At 36.4% G+C, this 24,522-nt stretch overlaps 2 protein-coding genes across 4 annotated transcripts in view; both read left to right on the forward strand.

The window, feature by feature from the left end:
• Positions 1-24,522, forward strand: part of LOC127847297 (dnaJ homolog subfamily C member 7-like) — a 186,099-nt gene that overhangs the window by 102,299 nt on the left and 59,278 nt on the right. The gene's annotated exons all lie outside the window — the stretch shown is intronic.
• The window catches only part of LOC127847282 (microtubule-associated protein futsch-like), a 114,437-nt gene that overhangs the window by 7,038 nt on the left and 82,877 nt on the right, over positions 1-24,522 (forward strand). For 2 of the 3 annotated variants that reach the window (XM_052379088.1, XM_052379087.1), the window contains exon 3: positions 14,609-14,746. In XM_052379088.1, the coding sequence (XP_052235048.1) occupies positions 14,609-14,746 (138 nt within the window). Of the gene's footprint in view, positions 1-6,962; positions 7,172-14,608; positions 14,747-24,522 lie in introns of those variants that run through there. The other variant, XM_052379089.1, reaches the window with a different exon arrangement.

The following is a 24,522-nucleotide window of genomic DNA, read 5'->3' on the forward strand; positions in this document are numbered from 1 at the left end:
GGGGCCCATACAGACCCTGGCAGAGCTATGGCAATGCCCCAGTTGTCGCTGGTGGTGCCCCGGTGGAGCCCCGGTGAATGCCGGCAGAGTCCCGGTATAGCTACGGTACATTGGTAAACCGGCTCTCTGCTGGGGCGCTTCTGGCATTCACCAGGGCTCTGCATGGGCATTACCGGCGACAACCGGGATTAAACCGGGGCGTTGCCGTAGCTGTGCCAGGGTCTGATGCTGGTATAGCCCCGGTGAGAGCCGGTGGAGTTACGGTATACCGGCGCTCTTCTGGGATGCTGCCGGCTTTCAACGGGGCTCCACCTGGGCACCACCAGCGGCAACTGTGGCTCTGCCAGGGCATCACCGGGATAAACCGTAGCCAGTCCGGGGTTGACCGGGACTCTGCCGGGTTGTTGACCGGCTTCACGGGGCGGCACCGGGATATAGTGTGACAGTGTTAAAAAATTTCTACGCATCATCCCGGTTCTCGCCGGCCGACTGGCCTTATTTCTATAGACATACAACCTGAGGGTTCTTTGTCTGTTAGGCAAACACTTTCACCCCTTTGCTAAAGATGTTAACATTTTGCAAAAAAAATATTGCTACTTAGCATTTTGGGTGAGTTAGGATGACATTTCTTTTCTACTATTATACTTAAATATGAGGTTATTGGATTTCTGATATTTGTATGAATTCTTGCATCAAAGAACTTTTGTGCCGTTTCTCATGGTGTTATTTAAGAATGAAAACATTATGTAAATGTGACTTTATAAAGCTTGAATAAAAATTATTATATTTATGTTTGTGTTGGGCATAATAGACATAGTCATTATAGTGATAACCAGTTTTTTTTTAATGGATGAAGAAGTTTGCATTTTGTTGAACTGAAGCCCTCATAGCTTAAATGATAATAATTAAGATGACGACTATATCGACCCTGGCACTAGCTAATTGATTATAGTACCTTGATTTCTTAATTGAAATCAACTTCTGTGCGCCTGACATTGCAGAAACACATGCAAAGTTTATGTCAAGTGCATGTATAAATCAATTAATCAAATGTCATCTAATTATAAAAGCTGTCTTGCATGAACAATATGAAGTTTAAGATGTGACCACAAAGACCAGATAGTCTGGCACCACGTTAATGCACATGTCAGGTAGAAGTAGCTGCCAAAATCTTGATATTCCTTATCCAACCTTCAAAGTTCAAGTCTCAAGTGGTCTTTAGAACAAAGTTGGATGTTTTTATTTGAGGCTTCAGTAAGTCATGTTCTGATTGATTACCAGACTTTAACCCATTTATGCCTAGCGTCTAGAAAAAAGGCCTTGGCAAACAGCGTAGACCCAGATGAGACGCCGCATGATGCGGCGTCTCATCTGGGTCTGCGCTGTTTGCTTAAAGGAATTTCAGTAAGAAATATTCTAAATATAGAAATTAATATACTAGACATCCCTTATTTTGTAAATATTTTGATCCAATTTAGAAGGATGGGAGAGTCCATTAGGCATAAATGGGTTAAGCCTTGGGAGCACAAACTGATTGTGTCACTCTGGTGGCTAGACATGTTCAAACCAATCTGAAAATATCAAGTTTGGACCAGATATGAGCCTTGCTCTGGGAAAACAGGGCTTAATGCACGTGCGTAAAGTGTCGTCCCAGATTAGCCTGCACAGGCTTGTGATGTCTGCACATTCTTATCTCGGACAACACTTTCCGCTTTTATTGTATTTTTGGTACTTAAATGAAGTCTCTTCTTTGCAAAAATCCAGTTTCAGTAGAAATTGTCGTCCCTGATTAGCCTGTGTGGACTGCACAGCCTAATTTGGGAAAATATTTTACACATATGCATTAACCCTTTCAGTGCGGGAACCGGATTTTGAAGGCCTTTGCAAACAGTTTGGATCCAGATGAGAAGCCACAGAACGTGGCGTCTTATCAGGATCCAAACTGTTTGCTATTCTGATAGTGTTCTTTGAAAAAAATCGAAGAAAATCATAATTTTAGAAATTCAGCAGAAGACATTTTAGCAGACGACAAATTTCCTAGCATGCAAAGGGTTATGCCGCCTATCCCCAGAGCAACAATCATTGTTATCTGACGTAAAGATGAGAAAATAAGCACTTTATAATAATAATAATCACAATAATAATAACAATGATGATGATGATGATGATAAAAATAATAATGATAATAATAATAATAATAATAATGTTTAAAAGAAACCCATCTTGCTTTAAATGTTAAAATTACATAAAAGTTGTTTAATGTATATGAATAAACATATCAATTCGTTGTTAGAACATAATAACAGTCAATTTATGTTTTGTATTCAAGAAAATTTATAATATGCTTATTGAAGATTTCCTCATTCATTGACATGCATTTTATTTCTGTCTTTTTTTGTAAATGTACTAATATATTTCCATTTGTGTTTCAAACTCCTCAATATCTAAAACATGTGACAAACTTAAAAACTGAATTCAGTCAGTCTTGAATTTTAACTGCTATAAATTGCAGAGTTACTATTTAGCAGGGTGCAATTTTGTTACCGATTTCATAAGTGAATCGTATTATGTGTATCATCTTGCAAATTATGCAACGTAATCATGTTGATTTTCTCGTTAAATGGAGTGTTAAATTATCGTTTCTTATTCGTTGATTAATGCTTTTGAGCTCTTTTGTACAAAACAAACCTGATGGTTTGCACAAAGAAATCATGCGCCATACTTAGGTTTACAACAAGCGGCTGTACGCTTTTGTAAGAAATCAAGCGATTGTTTTAATTCATTGGCTGCTATGAGTGTGTGTCATCAAACTAGAATGCTTGACAAATGAGCCCAGCTGAAGCGTGATTCTTTTCATTTCCAAAGTTTGAACATTTAAAGGGTGGATAGGCACGATTGGTCAGATGTCAAATGTGTTTCATTGTAGTCTGTCATGGTAGTTATCTGTAAACATGAATGAGAAGTAACAGGCTATTGACCCTCTACCATTTGCACGTTTTGACCTGCTTGCATTGCTTTAGAAAAGCATATTAAATACAATACTTTTTGTTTAATGGATTCAAGTTTAAAAAGCTTCATTTCAAACCCTTAGATACTGATGAGGATCAGTCACATGGTCTATCCAATAGCAGGATATGTCACATGACATGGTCTATCCAATAGATACTGATGAGAATCAGTCACATGGTGTTAATTTCGAGCCCTGTGTAAATGCGTGGATTACGCTGGATTTAAATGCCTCATGTCTACGGTAATTCAGTCTTATTTGTTTTAAATATGTGACATGATTGTTCGTTAGGATCTTGAATTCGTCCATCGTTCGAAGGACGAAAAAGACGAAAATTAATGTCTGACGAATAATAATGGTTTCACAGTAGCAGGATATGTCACATGACATGGTCTATCCAATAGCAGGATATGTCATATGGCATGGTCTGTCCAATAGCAGGATATGGCATGGTCTATACAATAGCAGGATATGACACATGGCATGGTTTATGCAATAGCAGGATATGTCACATGACATGGTTTATCCAATAGCAGGATATGCCACATGGCATGGTCTATCCAATAGCAGGATATGTCACATGACATGGTTTATCCAATAGCAGGATATGCCACATGGCATGGTCTATCCAATAGCAGGATATGTCACATGATATGGTCTATTCAATAGCAGAATATGTCACAGGACATGGTCTATCCAATAGCAGGATATGTCACATGGCATGGTCTATCCAATAGCAGGATATGCCACATGACATGGTCTATCCAATAGCAGGATATGTCACATGACATGGTCTATCCAATAGCAGGATATGTCACATGACATGGTCTAATATTCCAATAGCAGAATATGTCACATGACATGGTCTATCCAATAGCAGGATATGTCACATGACATGGTCTATCCAATAGCAGGATATCCCACATGACATGGTCTATCCAATAGCAGGATATGTCACATGACATGGTCTATCCAATAGCAAGATATGTCACATGACATGGTCTATCCAATAGCAGGATATGTAACAAGACATGGTCTATCCAATAGCAGGATATGTCACATGTCATGGTCTAACCAATAGCAGGATATGCCACATGGAATGGTCTATCCAATAGCAGGATATGCCACATAACATGGTCTATCCAATAGCAGGATATGCCACATGACATGGTCTATCCAATAGAGGATATGTCAGATGACATGGTCTATCCAATAGCATTATATGTCACATGACATGGTCTATCCAATAGCAGGATTTGTCAGATGGCATGGTCTATCCAATAGCAGTATATGCCACATGGCATGGCCTATCCAATAGCAGGATATGACACATGATATGTTCTATCCAATAGTAGAATATGTCACATGGCATGGTCTATCCAATAGCAGGATATGACACATGATATGTTCTATCCAATAGCAGGATATGTCACATGGAATGGTCTATCCATTAGCAGGATATGCCACATGGCATGGTCTATACAATAGCAGGATATGTCACATAACATGGTCTATCCAATAGCAGGATATGCCACATGACATGGTCTATCCAATAGAGGATATGTCAGATGACATGGTATATCCAATAGCAGGATATGTCACATGATATGTTCTATCCAATTGTAGAATATGTCACATGGCATGGTCTATACAAAAGCATGATAAGCCACATGAAATGGTCTATCCAATAGCAGGATATGTCACATGGCATGGTCTATCCAATAGCAGGATATGCCACATGGCATGGTCTATCCAATAGCAGGATATGTCACATGGCATGGTCTACCCAATAGCAGGATATGCCACATGGCATGGTCTATCCAATAGCAGGATATGTCACATGATATGTTCTATCCAATAGTAGAATATGTCACATGGCATGGTCTATCCAATAGCAGGATATGTCACATGACATGGTCTATCCAATAGCGGATATGCCACATGGCATGGTCTATCCAATAGAAGATATGTCACATGACATGGTCTATCCAATAGAGGATATGTCACATGACATGGTCTATCCAGTAGCAGGATATGTCATATGGCATGGTCTATACAAAAGCATGATAAGCCACATGAAATGGTCTATCCAATAGCAGGATATGCCACATGGCATGGTTTATCCAATAGCAGGATATGCCACATGGCATGGTCTATACAATAGCAGGATATGCCACATAGCATGGTCTATACAATAGCAGGATATGCCACATGGCATGGTCTATACAATAGCAGGATATGTCACATGACATGGTCTATACAATAGCAGGATATGTCACATGACATGGTCTATCCAGTAGCAGGATATGCCACATGGCATGGTCTATACAATAGCAGGATATGTCACATGTCATGGTCTATACAATAGCAGGATATGCCACATGACATGGTCTATACAATAGCAGGATATGCCACATGACATGGTCTATACAATAGCAGGATATGCCACATGGCATGGTCTATACAATAGCAGGATATGCCACATGGCATGGTCTATACAATAGCAGGATATGCCACATGACATGGTCTATACAATAGCAGGATATGCCACATGACATGGTCTATACAATAGCAGGATATGCCACATGGCATGGTCTATACAATAGCAGGATATGCCACATGGCATGGTCTATACAATAGCAGGATATGCCACATGGCATGGTCTATCCAATAGCAGGATATGCCACATGACATGTTCTTTATATACCATGATCTTTCACATAACATGATCTACCAAAAATCTATGGCAGTTTATTTTTTGATGACACAACCTGTGACATGACTTTGTCTATCCAATATCATGATCTGTTTGTCCGCTTCAAAATGTGTCATATGACAGAGTTTAATGATAGCCAATACATTATTTTCAAATTACAATATTGGGACCATCCAGTAAAGGGATGTTCAAGAACTTCATTTAATACAAATAAATCTCCATAGTAAACCAGTTAGGTGATAGCCTTTTTTCTGCCATTTTTACCTTAACACATGACCTTAACATTTTTAATTGTATAAATCAGTCACCAGAGTGGGCAAATTAGGCAAATTGTGTAGCCATTTTGTCTACCATTTTTATCTGATTTTTGTATGACCACTGGATGGCTTGAATGTTTTCTAATTGTATTGGGTCAGTGTATCTAATCAAGGATTCAAGAAGGTTTCAAGTTAAATGGTTTTATTGTATTTTTAATTGAATTAAGAAATTAAATTAACTGTTTATGCAAAGACCGACAAACAGTGACATGTAACCTCTGACACCTAAAGTTGTCAGCCTTAATTCAAACCTGGGCCGTATTCAACCAATTTTAAGACTCAAGTCTTAAAATAAAGAATATTCTTGAAAATGGCCGGTTCTAGTAGTATACTGTTCAATATGACAAGAAATTTAATACATTTAAATGAAAAATACTTCATTTCGAGCTATTTATTTATGACGAGCAAAATTTATAGAGCCTGTATATATTCAAACGTTTAATTTATTTTCCTATATGTCCAACATCTGTACCTTATTCTTTAGTCCGAGGTTGATGAATATGGGCTCAGCACTCCAACCATACAAGTACATTTTCCCATTGGTGCAAAAGGTAACAATGTGCCTTCTAATTTCAATGTTACATGGTACCTTTTTGCACCCAGGGGGCGATTCGTGGATTGTCTAAATCAGTGGGTTTAATTCCTTTAAATGGAGTAGGCCACAATATTTGTGTCTCTTTAATACCACATATCACACCGAGATTGTCAGTATTGATTTCAAAATATCCCCGAGTTACTTTAATGTCCTACAAATCAGGGGTGTTTAATTTCTTAAGTCTTGAAAGCCGTCTTTCTTTTATGGCCATCAAGGGTTGGCTTATATCGTTACATGGAGGGCTTCAATTATGTAACAGTGGTCCTGATTAAAACAATTAAAATCTCGTTAGTTTTTGATAACTGGAAAGAACTATGTGGGGTCTAGGTATTATAAGGTTATAGGCGTGCAAGGGAAGCTTTATGAATGAGGCTTAAAATTGAAGTTTGTTTTTTTAACGGTGTTCAAAGTTGGCATTAAAAATTGCAGTGTAAGGGTGTTCAATGGACATGTTGGAATAAAGTGAATAAATGGTGACATTTTTTGTATGTAATGAGACGGAGAGAACAAATATTGGAATAATGGATGCATTCACAGTAAGTTTGTATTTTTTCTTAGGTTATTAAATGTCTGTCAATAAAATTTGGGCCTATTTATGGGCCGTGAACAAGTTATGTTGGAGGTGTTATGTCAATATAACAAGATAAGGCTTGATCATTAATTATGTGTTTTTTTAATGATTTTCAAAAGTTTCCTGTCCTTTGCTGCAACTGTTTGACTGTATTTTTGGAACTAAGAACAAATTTGTATCAGTTTAATGTGTGCTAGGAATGTAGTTATTTGTTTGTTTTAAACATAATATTACTAGGTGAATTTTGAAGGAACAATTTAATCAAAGTCATTCATTACTAATATGTATGTTTGTGTCAAGTGATGTGCTTAATTGTACACTTCAATCAAGTTCCATTGGATAATAGTTTAAAAATGTTCAATAATTGTATAGTTCAGAATGTTATGTAGTTTTAAATATTTTATATTTAAATAAACAATAATTGTGATTGAGAGAAAAACGTATACATACAATACTATCAATGTATGGAAAACTAAATTAAAAGAAACCAGTCAGTCGATCACTCGTTGAATTGAAATTAAGAAACAGTTTGGGATCAGAGAGTAGTTCAAATAACACAGAAACACAGATCAAGTGTCATTTAACAATAACTTTCACATGAAAAAATGTGTGTTTGCAATTTGATTAGATGTGCTTGATATACTATGAGAGATTAAATTTTAGCAGGGTGGTAAGGTGCCTGTCATAACTATGGGCTTTCACTTGGAATGCTCAGCCATTCCCTTTCACTTGCAAGTGTTTTTTGGGTCATAATTTAGGATGAAAATAAGTCCCATTGCCAATGTCAAAAAGTATATATTTTTTTCCAAATGACTGCCTTAAATTCCCAATTGAAGGGTTCATAATAAAAAGATGAAAAATTAATTGTAATTTAAATACAACGTTAAGATCATTTCCTCATCAAGCCCTATGGATTGAACCTTAGTAAATATAACACTTTAATTCTCAATTTTGAAGTATTTGTTAGCAAAAATAAAAGAATCCATCATCCACAATATCAGCAAAAAACATATGAGCCATGCTCTGTGAAAAAAGGGGTTTAACGCATGTGCATAAAGTGTCGTCCCAGACTAGCCTGTGCAGACTGCACAGGCTAATCGGGGATGACACTTTTCACTTTTATGCTATTTTTCGTTTAAAAAAAGTCTCTTCCTAGCAAAAAATCAAGTTTAGGTGAAAAGTGTCGTCCCTGATTAGCCTGTGCGGACTGTACAGGCTAATCTGGGATGACACTGTACCCACATGCATTAGACCCACTTTACTAACGGCTTTATAGTTTAGACATACTTTTGTCAATCAGCAAATACAAATGCTTGCGTAGAATCACAGAGAAAATAAATATTTCAAATATAGAGCCTTGCTCTGGGACACAGGTCTTAATGCTGTGCGTAAAGCCCAAGTCTCACTATTGCCGGTAGAGCCCCGGTCCATCCCGGTTTGCTTACGCCGGTCGACCGGCAAGAACCTGGATGATTGGTAGAAATTTGTTAACGTGGTCACACTATTTCCCGGTGCTGCCCCGGTTGAAGCCAGTCAACAACCCGGCAGAGTCCCGGTCAACCCCAGACTGGCTACAGTTTTTCCCTGTGAAGCCCCAGCCCCCAGTTTATGTCGGTTGAGCCCTGGTGAAAGCCTGCAGAGCCCAGGTATACCGTAACTCCGCCGGCACTCACCGGGCTATACCAGCATCAGACCCTGGCAGAGCTACGGAAACACCCCGGTTTTACCCGGTTTAACTCGGTTGTCGCCGGTAATGCCCCGGCGAAGCCCTGGTGAATGTCGGTGACGTCCCGGCAGAGCGCCGGTTTACTTATGTACCATAGCTATGTCTTCCCCGGTGGAGCCCCGGTTCATCTAGGTAGAGCCCCGGTTCATCCTGGTAGATCCCGGATCATGCACCGGGGCTCCACCAGCATCATAGTGAGACTGGGCCTAAAAGTGTTTTCCCAGAACAGGCTTATTTGGGATGACACTTCCCTCTTTGTGGTATTTTTTCGTTTAAAGGGAGTCTCTTCTTATTAAAAATCCAGTTTAGGCAGAAAATATCATCTCTGATTAGCCTGTAATGATTGCACAGGCTAATCTAGGACAACACTTCACGCACATGCATTAAGCCCTGTTTTCCCAGATTGAGGCTCAATTCTAAATTAAGAGCTTTCGTAGTGTTAAGAAATCATTATTTGAAGCACAATATAATAAAAACATGTGACAGATTGTGAGTTTGTAATTTTTTACCCACTGTCTCAATAAACTCTGAAAGTAGGACACAACATGGGTCGACAATCCTGGTGTTATTTAACCCTTTCAGCGCGGGAACCAAATTTTAAAGGCCTTTGCAAACAGTTTGGATCCAGATGAGACGCCACAGAACGTGGCTTCTCATCAGGATCCAAACTGTTTGCTATTCTGATAGTATTCTTTGAAAAAATTAGAAGAAAATGCTAATTTTAGAAATTCTGCAGACGACATTTTAGCAGACGACAAATTTCCCAGCATGCAAAGGGTTAAGATTACTGCTTTGAATGTGTACTTTGTTGTCACCAAGTTTTCTTTTTATATCTCAACAAAACTTCACTTGCATGAGTATCAAAGCGTTGCAGGGGGTATCTGAGAGCTTTTTCCCCCATTTTTTCCCCATCAGTCGATGTTTTGTTTGTAGAATGAATGGGAACATTTTTTTATAAAGAGAGATACACGACACTTCAATTACTTCATGTGCAACATATTTTTCATTTATGATTTCGGGTTATCAATGTTACTTGTCATACAGAAGTATATATCAAAATTAAACCCATTCATGCCTAGCTTCCTGAAAAAAGGACATTGCAAACAGCGTAGACCCAGATGAGACGCCGCATAATGCGGCGTCTCATCTGGGTCTACACTGTTTGCTTAAACAAAAATTCTGTTAGAATTATTCTAAAAATAGAAATAAATATACCAGATATCCCTAATTTTGGAAATAACTTGATCCAATTTAGAAGGATGGGAGAGTCCACTGGGCATAAATGGGTTAATCAAACTATCAATATTATCATCAACTGTAGAACATTGATATCCTGCCATGTTGTCTCTTTCTTCACATCATCTGTTGGCAGATTAGCTGCATTTTTTACATTCCATGTTCCATTTTGGAGTCACTAGAAACATTGCTTCCATCTGTCTCCACATTTCTTAACTGGCGGCGCTCAATTTAAACATCTGTGTGTGTTATATTGGGATGGATAAATAATTGGGTTAAGAGTTATGTAATAGTACTTCAACAGTTTTGCGGCTATATACTTGTTATTCAATGAAAAAACAACTCTAACGTTTATGAATGCAATCAGAACATAAAATAAAAAACTAAATTTGAGAAAATCACCAAACTGAGGTCCATTCCAAGTTTGATATCTTATTCCAATTTCACATAATACATTTTTTGTGTACAGTGTAGCTTTAAAGGGACCTTTTCACAGATTTTGGCATGTATTTAAGTTTGTCATTAAATGCTTTCAATTGATAAATGTAAACATTGGAACTAAATAGCTCCACTAAAAACAAGCATAAAATAAAAAAAATAATACAAAGTAATCCACAACTGGGCTCAAACCACTGACCCTTGGAAAAAAAGCCTTGCCCTTAAACCACTCGGCTATCTTCAGGGGCGGATCCATGATTTCTGGTTAGGAGGGGCATTCAGGGGCGGATCCATGATTTCTGGTTAGGAGGGGCGGGATATTGAAAGATTTGCTGGGGGTCCAGGGGACCGCTAGGGCCCCTGGTGGGGGCAGGGCCAAGCCCTGCTTAGGTGTCCAGGGGGTGGAAGCCCCCCGGAAGCTCCACGATTTTAGTGATTTTGCAGGCTTTGACAAACACTTATCACACGGAATGACGTAATCTAGCATGTTATCCACGCGTGTGTTAAAACTGTTGACAGGCAATTCATGATAACAAGGGATAATGGTGATTTCTTCAGATAAGTGGGAGTATAAAAAAAGAGAATATAAAATGGCAAGTTTTATACCGTCTTCCCACAGCTTTGGGATAAAGCTAATTTGTCAAAGACTTCTGCATCTTCGCTCGTTTTGGCGTTGGCGCATCCATCTTTGTTGACATAAAATGCAGCAAAAAGAGAATCAAAGTCCAAAAAGAGGGATAGAATCGCAAAGTTTGACTTGAAAAATCAGGCAACAGAGAGTCTAAAGTGAAAACATTTAGCGATTGTCTGTGATTAGTGGGAAATGTTATATACCAAAAAGAAGAGAAATGAGTTTAAATAGGTGATTTAGATCTAGTTCAGTGTGAAACATCAAATGAATTGACTTTACTTTGAAGATTTTAGGGGGGGCATTTGCCGTGTCGGCCCCCCCCCCCCCCTCCCCCCTTGGAACCGCCTATGATCTTTACTAATATAGACAGTGATATATTTCTTACTATAAGCAATCCTTATCATGTCACAATATATAACGATAACAACAGAACTCTCCAAATTATTCAATCATTTCATGTTTGTAACGCTTTATAATTTTCAGTTTTTTAAATCGTCAAAAGATGCACGTCATGGATATTTTAGAGCATGATAAATGTTCAGTATTTACTGTTTCCTCGAAAATATCATAACTACAATGAACATTTGCGAATCTGAAACATTTTTTGTCAATTTTATCAATTTACCAAAACTTGAAAAGGTCCCTTTAAATTATAATGTAACAGACTTTAATTATGTTAAATTAAAAGTCCCTGATTGCTATCCAGCTTTTAATACCTGAATAAAGAAATATTTGAATTGAGTACAATATACCTGTTGAATGTTTGACCGAAATAACCCGAAGTCTTTTGGTTTAGATCAACCCAATAAGATTTTGTTAGCTCATGATATGAAATTTAATATATTGTGATAACATGAAATTGGATCTTGAGTTTTTGATAGAGGGGTGTGTTTCTGATTGATCTTTGGGGTGACCAAATTATTGAGCTTTTAAAGGGAATTGTTCACAGATTTGCATATTTCTACAAGAAGTAATGTATTTATATACACAACTGTTATATTTCAAATAATCTAACATTTTTATAATATCAAGAATGTAAATTGAATATAAAAAATAGCCTCAGAAGGCAAGTCCTTTGTTAACAAAATCCAACAGGGTCATATCAGGACGGTTGGAAATAAGTAGTCAAACAGTCCTATTATCTTAAAGGGATCTTTTCACGCTTTGGTAAATTGACAAAATTGAAAAAAGTTGTTTCAGATTCGCAAATTTTCGTTTTGGTTATGATATTTGTGAGGAAACAGTAATACTGAACATTTACCATGCTCTAATATAGCCATTATATGCATCTTTTGACGATTTTAAAACCTAAATATTATAAAGCGTTGCAACGCGAAACGTTTGAATAATTTGGAGAGTTCTGTTTTTGTCGTTAAATTTTGGGAAACTACGAAGATTGCTTATATAAGGTATAAAATACGATTAGTATGTGTACTCGGCGGAATAGCTCAGTAAGTAAGAGCGTTTTTACTTCAGGACTCTGGCAGGACTCCAGGGGTCACTGGTTCGAAACCTGCTCCGGGCAATGTTCTTTTCCTTTTTTTTAATTTTATTCTTGATTTTTTACTGGAGCTTTTACGATCCAATGTTTACATTTATCAATATAAAGCATTTAATGAATAAGTTAAAAAATGCCAAAATCTGTGAAAAGGCCCCTTTAATGGGAAATTTTAAGTGGTCAGTTTTACAAGAAAATATTCACAGTGAATAGGTTTGTCATCAGAATGAAGAACGATCAAGACTTGCATGGTTTGTACTCATCAAAGGATTATAAACAGGCAACGTACTAATTTTCGGTCAATAGCTTTTGTATCCACTAAACTGATAATTGACTGTCAGTTTAAACAAATCATGATCTGCCTTTAAACAATACTAATCAAGATATCCCTATATCACATGGCCATGAGATAAAATTCCTGAGTTTAAAATATACATTTGAGCACAATCTTTGAAAATTGGCCTTAATAAATGTGCGTAATTTAGTGTTGTCTCAGATAAGCTGCGCAGTCCACACAGGCTACACAGGGATAACACTTTCCGCCCAGACTTGACAGGCTACACAGGGATAACACTTTCCGCCCAGACTTGATTTTTGTGTAGAAGAGGCTTTCTTTTAACAAAAAAATCCGTAAAAGGTGAAAGTGTAGGCCATGACTAGCCTGTACAGACTGCACAGGCTAATCTGGGACCACATTTTATGCACATACATTAAGCCCATTATTGTCAGAAGGAGGCTTATAATGATCTGCCTTTAAAAAAGACTAATCAAGATGTTCCTATATCACATGGCCAGTAGATAACATTCCTAAGGATATAATGTGCATTTATGGTGTACAAAATGCCATTTGACCCTTAAAATGATCAATAAATGCTGATGCAGAAACATGTCTCCTGTAGTGAATGAGGAATATTAATGATAAGTTAGTTTGTAATGTTAATGTGATCTTATTTCTGCATTCTTTTATTTACCAGTCTTTAAAGGGAATAATGTTACGTCAAAAGGCCACAGAACGAAGCAGTTGTTTGAAGTTTTAGTATTGCTTTGTTTTATGTGTGTTCAAAAGGTCCCATTATAATTGCTGATTATAATGCACCATGTGATAGCTGATTGTATACTTAAAAAACACTTAACACTTTATAATCAACACTGTTTTGTGTGTAGTCCATATAATTTTTTGCTCTGAAATTCAACTTGTTACATTGGATCTTTGGTGATAGTTGATATTTAAAAGATTTTTCTGGAGTTACACTTTGAATGTTCACATTTCTTGTATGATGAAAATTTGGTTCCACACTGCAACAGTGAAGTTTGGAGTTCAGACCAAACTCAGGGATTAAATACGTTTAAATATTGGAAGTATAATGGTATTTACATTTGGCTGTCCAAGAATACATTTCTGCTTGCTATCATTTTATTAACAAAAATTGAGATGTGCTATGGAAATACTGGGTTTAATTAATGTTTGCTAAAAGTTATCCCACATAAGCCTGAGCAAACTGCTATGGCAAATCAGGGACAACATTTTCCGCCTAGACTGGATTTTCATTTAGAAGAGATACATTTCTGTTTGTTATGATGCTATAATTTGTTGATTTTGGGGCAATTGAAAGCGAAACCTTTACCTTGACCTAATATTGACTAACCTTCATAACCTTTGACCCTATAACAGGTTGGAGCATAAAATTGACCTAGATCTTATTTTGAACAACCTTCATATTACTCGTTCCATGACATAAAGTGGGGGATGAAAAATCATTATCAAATATCTGTTTGTTTTCATACTTTAATAATTATGTAATTTTGTTGATATTGATAGAATAACCTTTACCTTGACCTTTTTTGAACTGACCTTTATAACCTTTGACCCCAGGACATGTTGGAGCGAAAGATTGAAGATCTCAGTAGGCAGCTCGCAGAGGAGCGACAGACCTCGCGCCAAAACAAGATGGCCACCGTACGTCTGCAACGGGAACTGGCTCGGGCAAAATCACCAGGAAAATCTGCACCGGTGAGTGGAACATTGTAGAATGGTTGCACTTTAGAGTCGATAATTTATTTTTATGAAGTGATTTTTTGGGGGTTTGGGTGGGGGAAAGTGTCTTACATTGCCTTAAAGTTGTGAGAATGTTTGTTCTCAAAATAAAAACACTCGAAACTAACATCAGACTAAGTGAATGTTCCATTATTTAACAACACATTTATTATATAGGAGAGCATTTAAGCATTGTCTAGGAAAACTGGGCTTAATGCTGTCTGCACAGGACTTTATGGTATATTTTGTTCCCCATATGGTATATTTTGTTTGAAGAAAGTTTCTTTTAAGCGAAAATCCATTTTAGGTGGAAAGTCTCTTTGTTTGATGGAATATTCTTTTAAGTGAAAATCCATGTTAGGCGGAAAGTGTCATCTCTGATTATCCTGTATGGTCTGCACAAGCTAATTTGGGATGACATTTTACACACATGCATTAAGCCCCATTTTCCCAGAGTGAGGTTCATTATATTAAACAAGACATTTAAAATAAGAGCATTTTTCTTAATGTCTTCAAATACAAGATTGGCATTTACTTTCTCAAAGCCTGATACACTGGACTGTTGAATATAATCTCAAAGGAAATAAATTGACACAAGTAACTGATGGCAATCAAACCTTATTATATAAATCCTTATTTTTTTAGAGAAATCTCACAATTAAGCAGGGTAAACATGGGTCTCAAGGGGCTGAACTCTTACCATCTTCCTTCCAAGACAGGCTTTTTACCCAGAGTTATCTTTTCTTGCTTGAGTTGTCTGCTTTGATGGAGAAATAGCTACTGTTACATGGTTTTGTTAAGAAATAAAAGTCAAGGCTATCTTGTTAATTAGACTTGCAAAGAACATCAGTTGAACAGTGTTTTTCTATTTTATTAATAGATTGCTTGAAAATTTAATTGATAGGCTTTCGATGCCCTTGAAAAATGCCAAATATTATCACTTCTTACCGGTACTTAAAAAAAATGTACTATACAATATGTACACATGTGGTTCTCATAGTGCTATCTCAATGTTTGTGTGACAATTAACATTAAAGGTAAAAGTATGTTTCTCGGTTAGCCAGGTATAATAATAAAAGTATGAATCAACAAATCTAGGTTAATATAATCAGTAACATGTGGTAATGCCTTCTTTCCATTTTAAATGGACTTTTCATTCACTATGCACATGACGAAGTCCGGAATGCGATTACATATATGGTTATGTCATTGGCTTAAAGGAGCCATGATTTGGTATTTGTTTCAATCGCAGATGTGACAAGATTGTATAATAATAGAGATTTACACATGTGATTAAGGACTGCAAAGACTGCAGAAAAGAGTCTTATTTGATTTTTACAACTGCAACATGCTGTTTGTGTGTTTTTAGTTTGAATCGTTAAATGCCCTTGTGAGCACACATTGTGGACAAATGTACGACAAAATGAGGATAATTAAATTGCCTTGATTGAAAAGTTGTTTCATACAATTCTTGAAAGGTTTTGGGTCACAGATTACAATAATTACCACTAACTATTTATTTGAAACATGATTACGACTTGACAAGTGCCTACAGGCGTGCCACATGTCCAGGCACAGTCTGGTTTCAGTCTTCCTGTCCGGGGTCAGTCTAAGCTCATTCATGGCCTTGTCTAAGCTCAGACCAAACTCATTCCAAGCTTAGTCTGTTACCTCAGTCTGGGCTTAGTCTAGCCACAGTCTGAGCTCAGTCTTTGCACAGTCCAAGTTCAGTCCAGGCTTATTCTGAGATCAGTCCAGGCTAAGTCAAGGCTCAGTCCAGGCTTATTCTGAGATCAGTCCAGGCTAAGTCAAGGCTCAGTCCAGGTTTATTCTGAGATCAGTCCAGGCTAAGTCAAGGCTCAGTCCAGGTTTATTCTGAGATCAGTCCAGGCTAAGTCAAGGCTCAGTCCAGGTTTATTCTGAGATCAGTCCAGGCTAAGTCAAGGCTCAGTCCAGGTTTATTCTGAGATCAGTCCAGGCTAAGTCAAGGCTCAGTCCAGGTTTATTCTGAGATCAGTCCAGGCTAAGTCAAGGCTCAGTCCAGGTTTATTCTGAGATCAGTCCAGGCTAAGTCAAGGCTCAGTCCAGGCTAAGTCAAGGCTCAGTCCAGGCTTAGTCTAACCTCAGTCTGAGATCAGTCCAGGCTAAGTCAAGGCTCAGTCCAAGCTTAGTCTAACCTCAGTCTGAGATCAGTCCAGGCTAAGTCAAGGCTCAGTCCAGGTTTATTCTGAGATCAGTCCAGGCTAAGTCAAGGCTCAGTCCAGGTTTATTCTGAGATCAGTCCAGGCTAAGTCAAGGCTCAGTCCAGGTTTATTCTGAGATCAGTCCAGGCTAAGTCAAGGCTCAGTCCAGGTTTATTCTGAGATCAGTCCAGGCTAAGTCAAGGCTCAGTCCAGGTTTATTCTGAGATCAGTCCAGGCTAAGTCAAGGCTCAGTCCAGGTTTATTCTGAGATCAGTCCAGGCTAAGTCAAGGCTCAGTCCAGGTTTATTCTGAGATCAGTCCAGGCTAAGTCAAGGCTCAGTCCAGGCTTATTCTGAGATCAGTCCAGGCTAAGTCAAGGCTCAGTCCAGGTTTATTCTGAGATCAGTCCAGGCTAAGTCAAGGCTCAGTCCAGGTTTATTCTGAGATCAGTCCAGGCTAAGTCAAGGCTCAGTCCAAGCTTAGTCTAACCTCAGTCTAAACTTTGCTGTAGAAGCAGGACCTGTATTTACAAATTTCCTGGAAGAAAACCTGAGACAATACCCCAATGTCTTAAATTTCTTTAGATTTTTGCTAGTTCATTTACAGATTAAATCAAAATGATTAAAATAAGTAAATATTGGTAAAAATGTTTATAAATTCACCTTTTGTAAGCAGATAACACTTGATTTTGCAAAGACCGTGTGATGGTAGCTTTTACTTGAAATACCTTGTACGTTAAGATTTTTGGATACAAAAAATTATTATCTTAATGTGTTTGTGCATTGGAAACTGTCATGTTTGCACTCTAATTTTGTTCTACCTAGACATGTTTTGGTCAACATGCAGCTTTCATATTTAATTTCATATTTTTTAAATGCTGAAACATGTTTTATTTATAATTTTTATCAACAAACTTGTAAGGTATGCACACAGCAACTGAAAATTCAATTTGCATATGTCTGGAACGTTCCAGATTTTTATTATAAATGAACAATTATATTTGCAATAATTCTTTTTTAGTCATTTTTATAATGTTTTCTGCAATTAGGTGCTTTTTCTTCTTTGTCAGGTCATTTACAACAGCTTGCTTTGTTTCTTTTTGATTTTGTAATCATAAAACTTGTCTTTATGCAGCAACAGGTTTCATTTTTAGTTTGGATGCAAAATGTTGACAAAGCATCTTTTACTTTTTGTATCCCCCATTGTTCCAGTATTCAGATACTGTTAGCTCCAAGCTGCCTCAAGGGGACACAATTATAAGGGACAATGCGGTTGATGAAGGGATCCCATTAGTGATGTCTGTAACCCTTAAAAAGGACTGTCAACTGGGACTGCTATTGATTTCCTATACGGTCCCCATATTGTGTTTTTAGGGCACAGCGAATGTTTTCTCCTTGTTTCTTGTATGGGTGATTGTTGATTGGCTTAAAACAGACAATTTAGACTGTTTTATATTAATGTTGCTTTTAAAATTAATTTTATTTGGGTCTGAAGTTAAAGCCCCATAAACACTAAAAATTCACTAATATTTCGCAAATATTTAGAAAAATAAAGTTAACAAATAAAAACTCAGTGTTCGGTATAGCAATAGCCAAAATTTCAACGCTTTTGTGGTATGGTAACATTATAGATTTAACGAGATACAAAATGCTTGTTTTTATGTGCCGCAATATATTCCATGTGAATTTCCCACGACGATATCCGAACAATTACAGCCAACATGAGATTAGTTTCGGGCAGCTCATGAGAACTATGTTGTGCTTCAGACCCTTTTAATTTATTTTACTAAATATTTATGAAATATTTGTTGATTTTGAGTCTTTATGTGGCTTCAACAGACTGGTACCTTAACTGGTCATAAGAGTTTTGAGCAGCCAAGCCCAGTTTGTTTTAAACCTATTCATTATTTCTAGATTGTTTTTAACCTATTCATTATTTCTCGATTGTTTTTAACCTATTCATTATTTCTCGATTGTTTTTAAACCTATTCATTATTTCTCGATTGTTTTTAACCTTTTCATTATTTCTTGATTGTTTTTAACCTATTCATTATTTCTCGATTATTTTTAAACCTATTCATTATTTCTTGATTGCATCAAATGCCAAAGGCTTATTGAGACACTTTTAATTCCATTTTCTGGGAAAAACCAGTTCTTGGAGTCATCTTTAGAATGCTCTCACACAAGGGTTAGGTTCAACTAATTTAGCTGGATAGGTATGTGAAATAAATAGAGGCTATTTGTTGGATTTGGTGGAATATTGATTTTAATTTACGAATGATCATGGAAAATGATATTTTTACGAGGGATCACATGTTGCTTCCAAACTAAAAATGAATCCAGCATAGTTTCTTTTTATTTTTATAAACATTCAATGCATTGTAGTCACCCTTTGGGTCAAGATGGGGAAACCAAGGATATCTAAAAATAGTTCCGGTAAAACAATGAAAATTATTGATTATTTTCACTGTCATTTTTCACTGTTTTAAACACTGAAATATCACCTTCAATCAATGCTATTTCTCTATAAACCACCGGATAGCTTAAAATAAAATTTGAGATTTGTTAATAAAAAAATATTGTTGTCTGGAAATCTTCAACAAGGAATATAAGTCAGTCATTTGAGATAAAAAAAGTACTTTTTATGATTGGGCATTGGGAGCATACTCTGCCCCAAAGTTGACTTGAAGAACAATGAAGATGCTGTTGTTGTGAAAGAAAACCTCATCAACAAAGCAACAGATATTTCTTTTTTTTTTTTTTGGCCTTTAAAAAAAGCTTCATTATGAAAGTATCGGGTGTATAGGGGACATGTGACAAAGGCATGCTGGGGGAATTATCTCCAATTGAGGCAAGATAAATTTTCATTCATCCCCTATTCCATAGAAATAAATCAATTCAAGTTTTAACACTGATCCTGCAGTGAAGTTAGGGGCCATTGTGAGATGATCGGAAATGGAGTCTGACCCTGTGATCACAGGATGCAGTTTAACGGTCCTGTAAACTGACACCTGATGCATCGTTGGACGCCAATAGGGGACACACCTTGGTTGGCGTGTGCACAGTTGGGTTAATTGAGATTTCAGCTGTTGTCAGTTTAGTTTCTTTGGAGACAAAAGCGTTTTGGTGTAAATGTAGATGATTGTAAAAAGTGTGTAAAACAATTTTTTTATCAGGACTTTTTTGGATTATAAATGATTTTCATTCAGAATGAAAGATGCTGTGGTATGTACTTTTTTGTTGTTGATTGTGTTGTTGCAGCCTGTTTTACCCATTTATGCCTAGTGGATTCTCCCATCCTTCTAAATTGGATAAATTTATTTTCAAAATTAAGGATGTCTAGTATATTTATTTCTATATTTAGAATATTTCTAACAGAAATTCCTTTAAGCAAACAGCACAGACCTGGATGAGACGCTGCATCATGCAGCGTCTCATCTGGGTCTATTCTGTTTGCCAAGGCCTTTTTTCTAGACGCTAGGCAGCCTGTTTAATTTATGTTATGTCAAATAAATTGCTAATTTCTTAAAATTAGATCGCGTGTTTTAAGTGGACATTGCTGGAAGAATATTAAAATACACTTTGTGTACTGAAGGTTATCACAGAAATAAAAAAAAAATCAGCCGACAAAACGGAAAAATATAATGAAAAACAACAACAATCTCTTCTTATGTTATAAGAGCACATAAATATTTATAAAAAACAAACACAAGTATATTAATGACATGATTGTTTTGGAAACCTATTGAAGTTTGGACATTCTCAAGTGTATGCATGATAGAAAATTAAGTTTTCAATTGATGATTGAAGAACTAATTAGTCGGGTTTAAAAAACATGATTAATGGATTTGATTTGCAATTTAGGATTAAGTATTATATAGTTTAAATTTAAGAAGATTTTGGTTTAGGACGTGCCTTTATGTTATTAATTTATAATTGCTGGTACTTAAGTTTGTGACAATAATTATACAAAGCAGATTAGTACTTTTAAATACACATCATTATTATCCCTGATTTTTAGTTTGAATGAATACACTCCTAAATTCTTTCTTGTCCTAGATTAACCTGTTGTATTAGGATGTTCTCTTTTTATTCTCTGCGGATCATGCTGAAGTTCCCAAAAATGTAACAATATGGAGATGAATTTTCAGAATTGTGTTTTCATTTATTTTCTGTTGTTTTATTCTTATGATGTGATCAAATATTTCTCTAAGTGTATACTTTATGTTCTTAATTAGCCAGTCTTTCGACATTTAATTCCTCTACTTTATCAATTATTGTTTTGATTATAGTTTATCAATTAAATGACTCTAGATTATCAATAATTGCGTACTTTGTAGCCCACATGAAACATGTATTCATCATTTAACAAAAAAAAAGAAAGATCACCCAATTTTTTTTTAAATTTGTACTTTTATTAGATTATAACAAAATCTTATATGAATAATATTTATGTTTACCCATAAAATAAAATATAACCATGTTGAAAGGAATGATCTAATAAAGAAATTTTAATTAAGCAATTTAAGTTGTCTTCAGTGGATCTGTACAATTACTTCAATAATGACCAAAAGTCTGTTCTTGTTTTACCCCAAATTAGTTTTCTTACCCCAAAACAGTTTTTCCTTAACACAAAACAGTTCTTTTTTTAACCCAAATGAGCTTTCTTTTAAACCTAAATCAGCTATTTAACCCAAATAAGCTTTTTTAAACCCAAATCAGTATATGAATATCATGAACTCTTGAAAGACATGAGAAATGATACTTAATGGTGAGTTATAACAACCTCACATAAGGTATAAAGCAAGCAAACATGAGTTATCACAGCTTCACATTAGGTGCAGAGCAACAAAACGACTGTGATGGATCAGTCCCCTGTATGTGGAGTGATTAACAATTATTTGAAAACTCAATTATCCACAGCATTCGTTTTCCTTTGAAATAAACCAGGTAGGTTTTCAATGTTCATTTTTACTGTGGGAAAATGGCATCTTTCCAGATAGCTCTTATGTTCTCAGGGGTACTTACATCATAAAATGGTGAGAGAAATTGACTCAGGTGTAAAACAATCAGTCTTACAAAGAGTTATACCACCATTGCTTTTCTTTATTTATTTCCTATGTATTGCTAGGTACACACAGAAACATATGTAACAATATGAGTCAGCTATATTCATTCCAATTCTTTACAGGCATGTAAAATGCCCATGTCCATATTGTGTAATTACAAGGTGTTCACTGCAATTTTGCTCATCTGTATTGGTCAGCAATTCTTGATAAGCCCCAACTAAAGGCATGGAGTACCATTTTAAAACTTAAAATTTAAATAAGTTGGCACAAGAGATTGCATGATGAGACAAAATGTAGTGTGTGAGAACCAGACCACTAGGCCCAAGGTCAAAGTCACGCTTCAAATTGTCAAATTGTGGAAATTTGTTCTTCAAACATTTTCATCAACTTGCCTTAAGAAATCAGCATGACATTTAGGTCCAAGGTCAAGTTCAAAGTTCAAGTTTTGGAAATTTATCCTTGACACGTTGTCCAGAGCATATTACTGTGTCCTGAGCATTGATGGATTTTCTAATAACCAGAGAGAGTGTCACATGCAAGAACCAGCTCACTTTATTCAATAGGTCAACATCACAAATCAAGGTCAAAGGACAAAACAAAGTCTTGAGAAAACGAAGGATTTTAATATACTTACAGTAGTTTTTTTATGTCAAAGATAAAAAAAGAGAAATCAAATAGAGATTTTGTCCTATCGTATCCTGAAAATCATTTTACTGATTGGTATCATTGTGCAATCTTGTTAACCAATTTAGAGCACAGGAAACAACCAAGCTTCACATTTAATTAATTGAACTGCACTCTGCGAAAACCAGGCTTAATGCTTGTGCGTAAGGAGTTGCACCAGATTAGACAGTGCAGTCTGCGCAGGCTAATCAGGGATGAGACTTTCTGCTTGTATGGCAGTTTTGGTTTAAAGGAAGTTTCTTCTATGTGAAACTCTAATTTAGCCAGAAAGTGTTGTCCCTTATACGCCTGTGCGGATTGCACACATGCATCAAGCCCCATTTTCACAGAGCAAGGCACATTATAGCAGAAATAGAATGCTTGCTGCAAAATTATTGAATTTGCAGGTGATGAATGGGTGCACTATTTCAAGGTCTTGTTTGATTTGTACTTGAGTGATGTAGAATCTTCATAATTGATTGATTTTCACTGCACACTTTCGAGCTTGGAAACTTTTCTGCAGCTACCTGTACTCAAGTGTCCTTGGTTATGTCAACCAATCAATAGTGAGTAGTCAACTGAGTCACCGGGTGGTTGTCGAGGTGATTGAATGCAGTCACAATTATTATCTGCCCCTGGGCTAAGGGAGCCATATGGTTGCCATGGAAACAAACTGAAGCATTTTGTAGAATGGTGTAGTTGGTTGTAATGATTTCAAACATGTTTACATTCTTTTTTTTTTCTTTTTTTTATTCAATCCATCAATACAAATATTAATTAGTTTATAATTTTAATTAAAACATATTTTCATACGCTTGATTATAATAAAAAGCCTTTTTTCGTATATAGATACTCTCGGGGCTTTTTGTGGGAAGAACCAGTACCTGGTATTTGGTGTCGAATAAAACTAATATACTTGGCCAACAGTAGTAGTACTAATAACTGCATTTGCTTGACCAACAGAAGTGGTGCTAATTACTGAATTTGCTTGACCAACAGAAGAGGTACAAATTACTGCATTTGCTTGACCAACAGAAGTGGAACAAATTACTGCACTTGCTTGACCAACAGAAGTGGTACTAATTAGTTTATTTGCTTGGTCTCACATAGGTGGTACTAAATACTGTATTTGCTTGACCAACAGAAGTGTTACTAATTACTGCAAAGTACTGTATTTTCTTGGTCTTACAGAAGGGGTACAAATTACTGCATTTTCTTGGTCTAACAGAAGTGGTACAAATAACTGCATTTGCTTGACCAACAGAAAAGAAGTGGTACTTATTACTGCATTTGCTTGGTCTAACAGAAGTGGTAAAAATTACTGCACTTGCTTGGTCTAACAGAAGTGGTACAAATTACTGCATTTACTTGGTCTAACAGAAGTGGTACAAATTACTGCATTTGCTTGAACAACAGAAGTGGTACAAATAACTGCATTTTGCTTGGTCTAAGAACAGTAGCACTAATTACTGCTTGTGCTTGGTCTAACAGAAGTGGTACAAATGACTGCATTTTATTTTTTTAACAGAGTTGTACACACTACTGAATTTGCTTGATCTAATAGAAGTTGTACAAATTACTGCATCAAATTGCTTGATCGAACAGAAGTTGTACACATTACTGCATTTGCTTGAAATTCACAGAAGTTGTACAAATTACTGCATTTGCTTGATCTAACAGAAGTTGTACAAATGACTGTATTTGCTTGGTCTAACAAAAGTGGTACAAATTACTGCATTTGCTTGATCTAACAGAAGTTGTACAAATGACTGTATTTGCTTGGTCTAACAAAAGTGGTACAAATTACTGCATTTGCTTGATCTAACAGAAGTTGTACA

The sequence above is a fragment of the Dreissena polymorpha genome, chromosome 10 (genome assembly GCF_020536995.1).
Source record: "Dreissena polymorpha isolate Duluth1 chromosome 10, UMN_Dpol_1.0, whole genome shotgun sequence".
In the NCBI taxonomy this organism is placed as follows: domain Eukaryota; kingdom Metazoa; phylum Mollusca; class Bivalvia; order Myida; family Dreissenidae; genus Dreissena; species Dreissena polymorpha.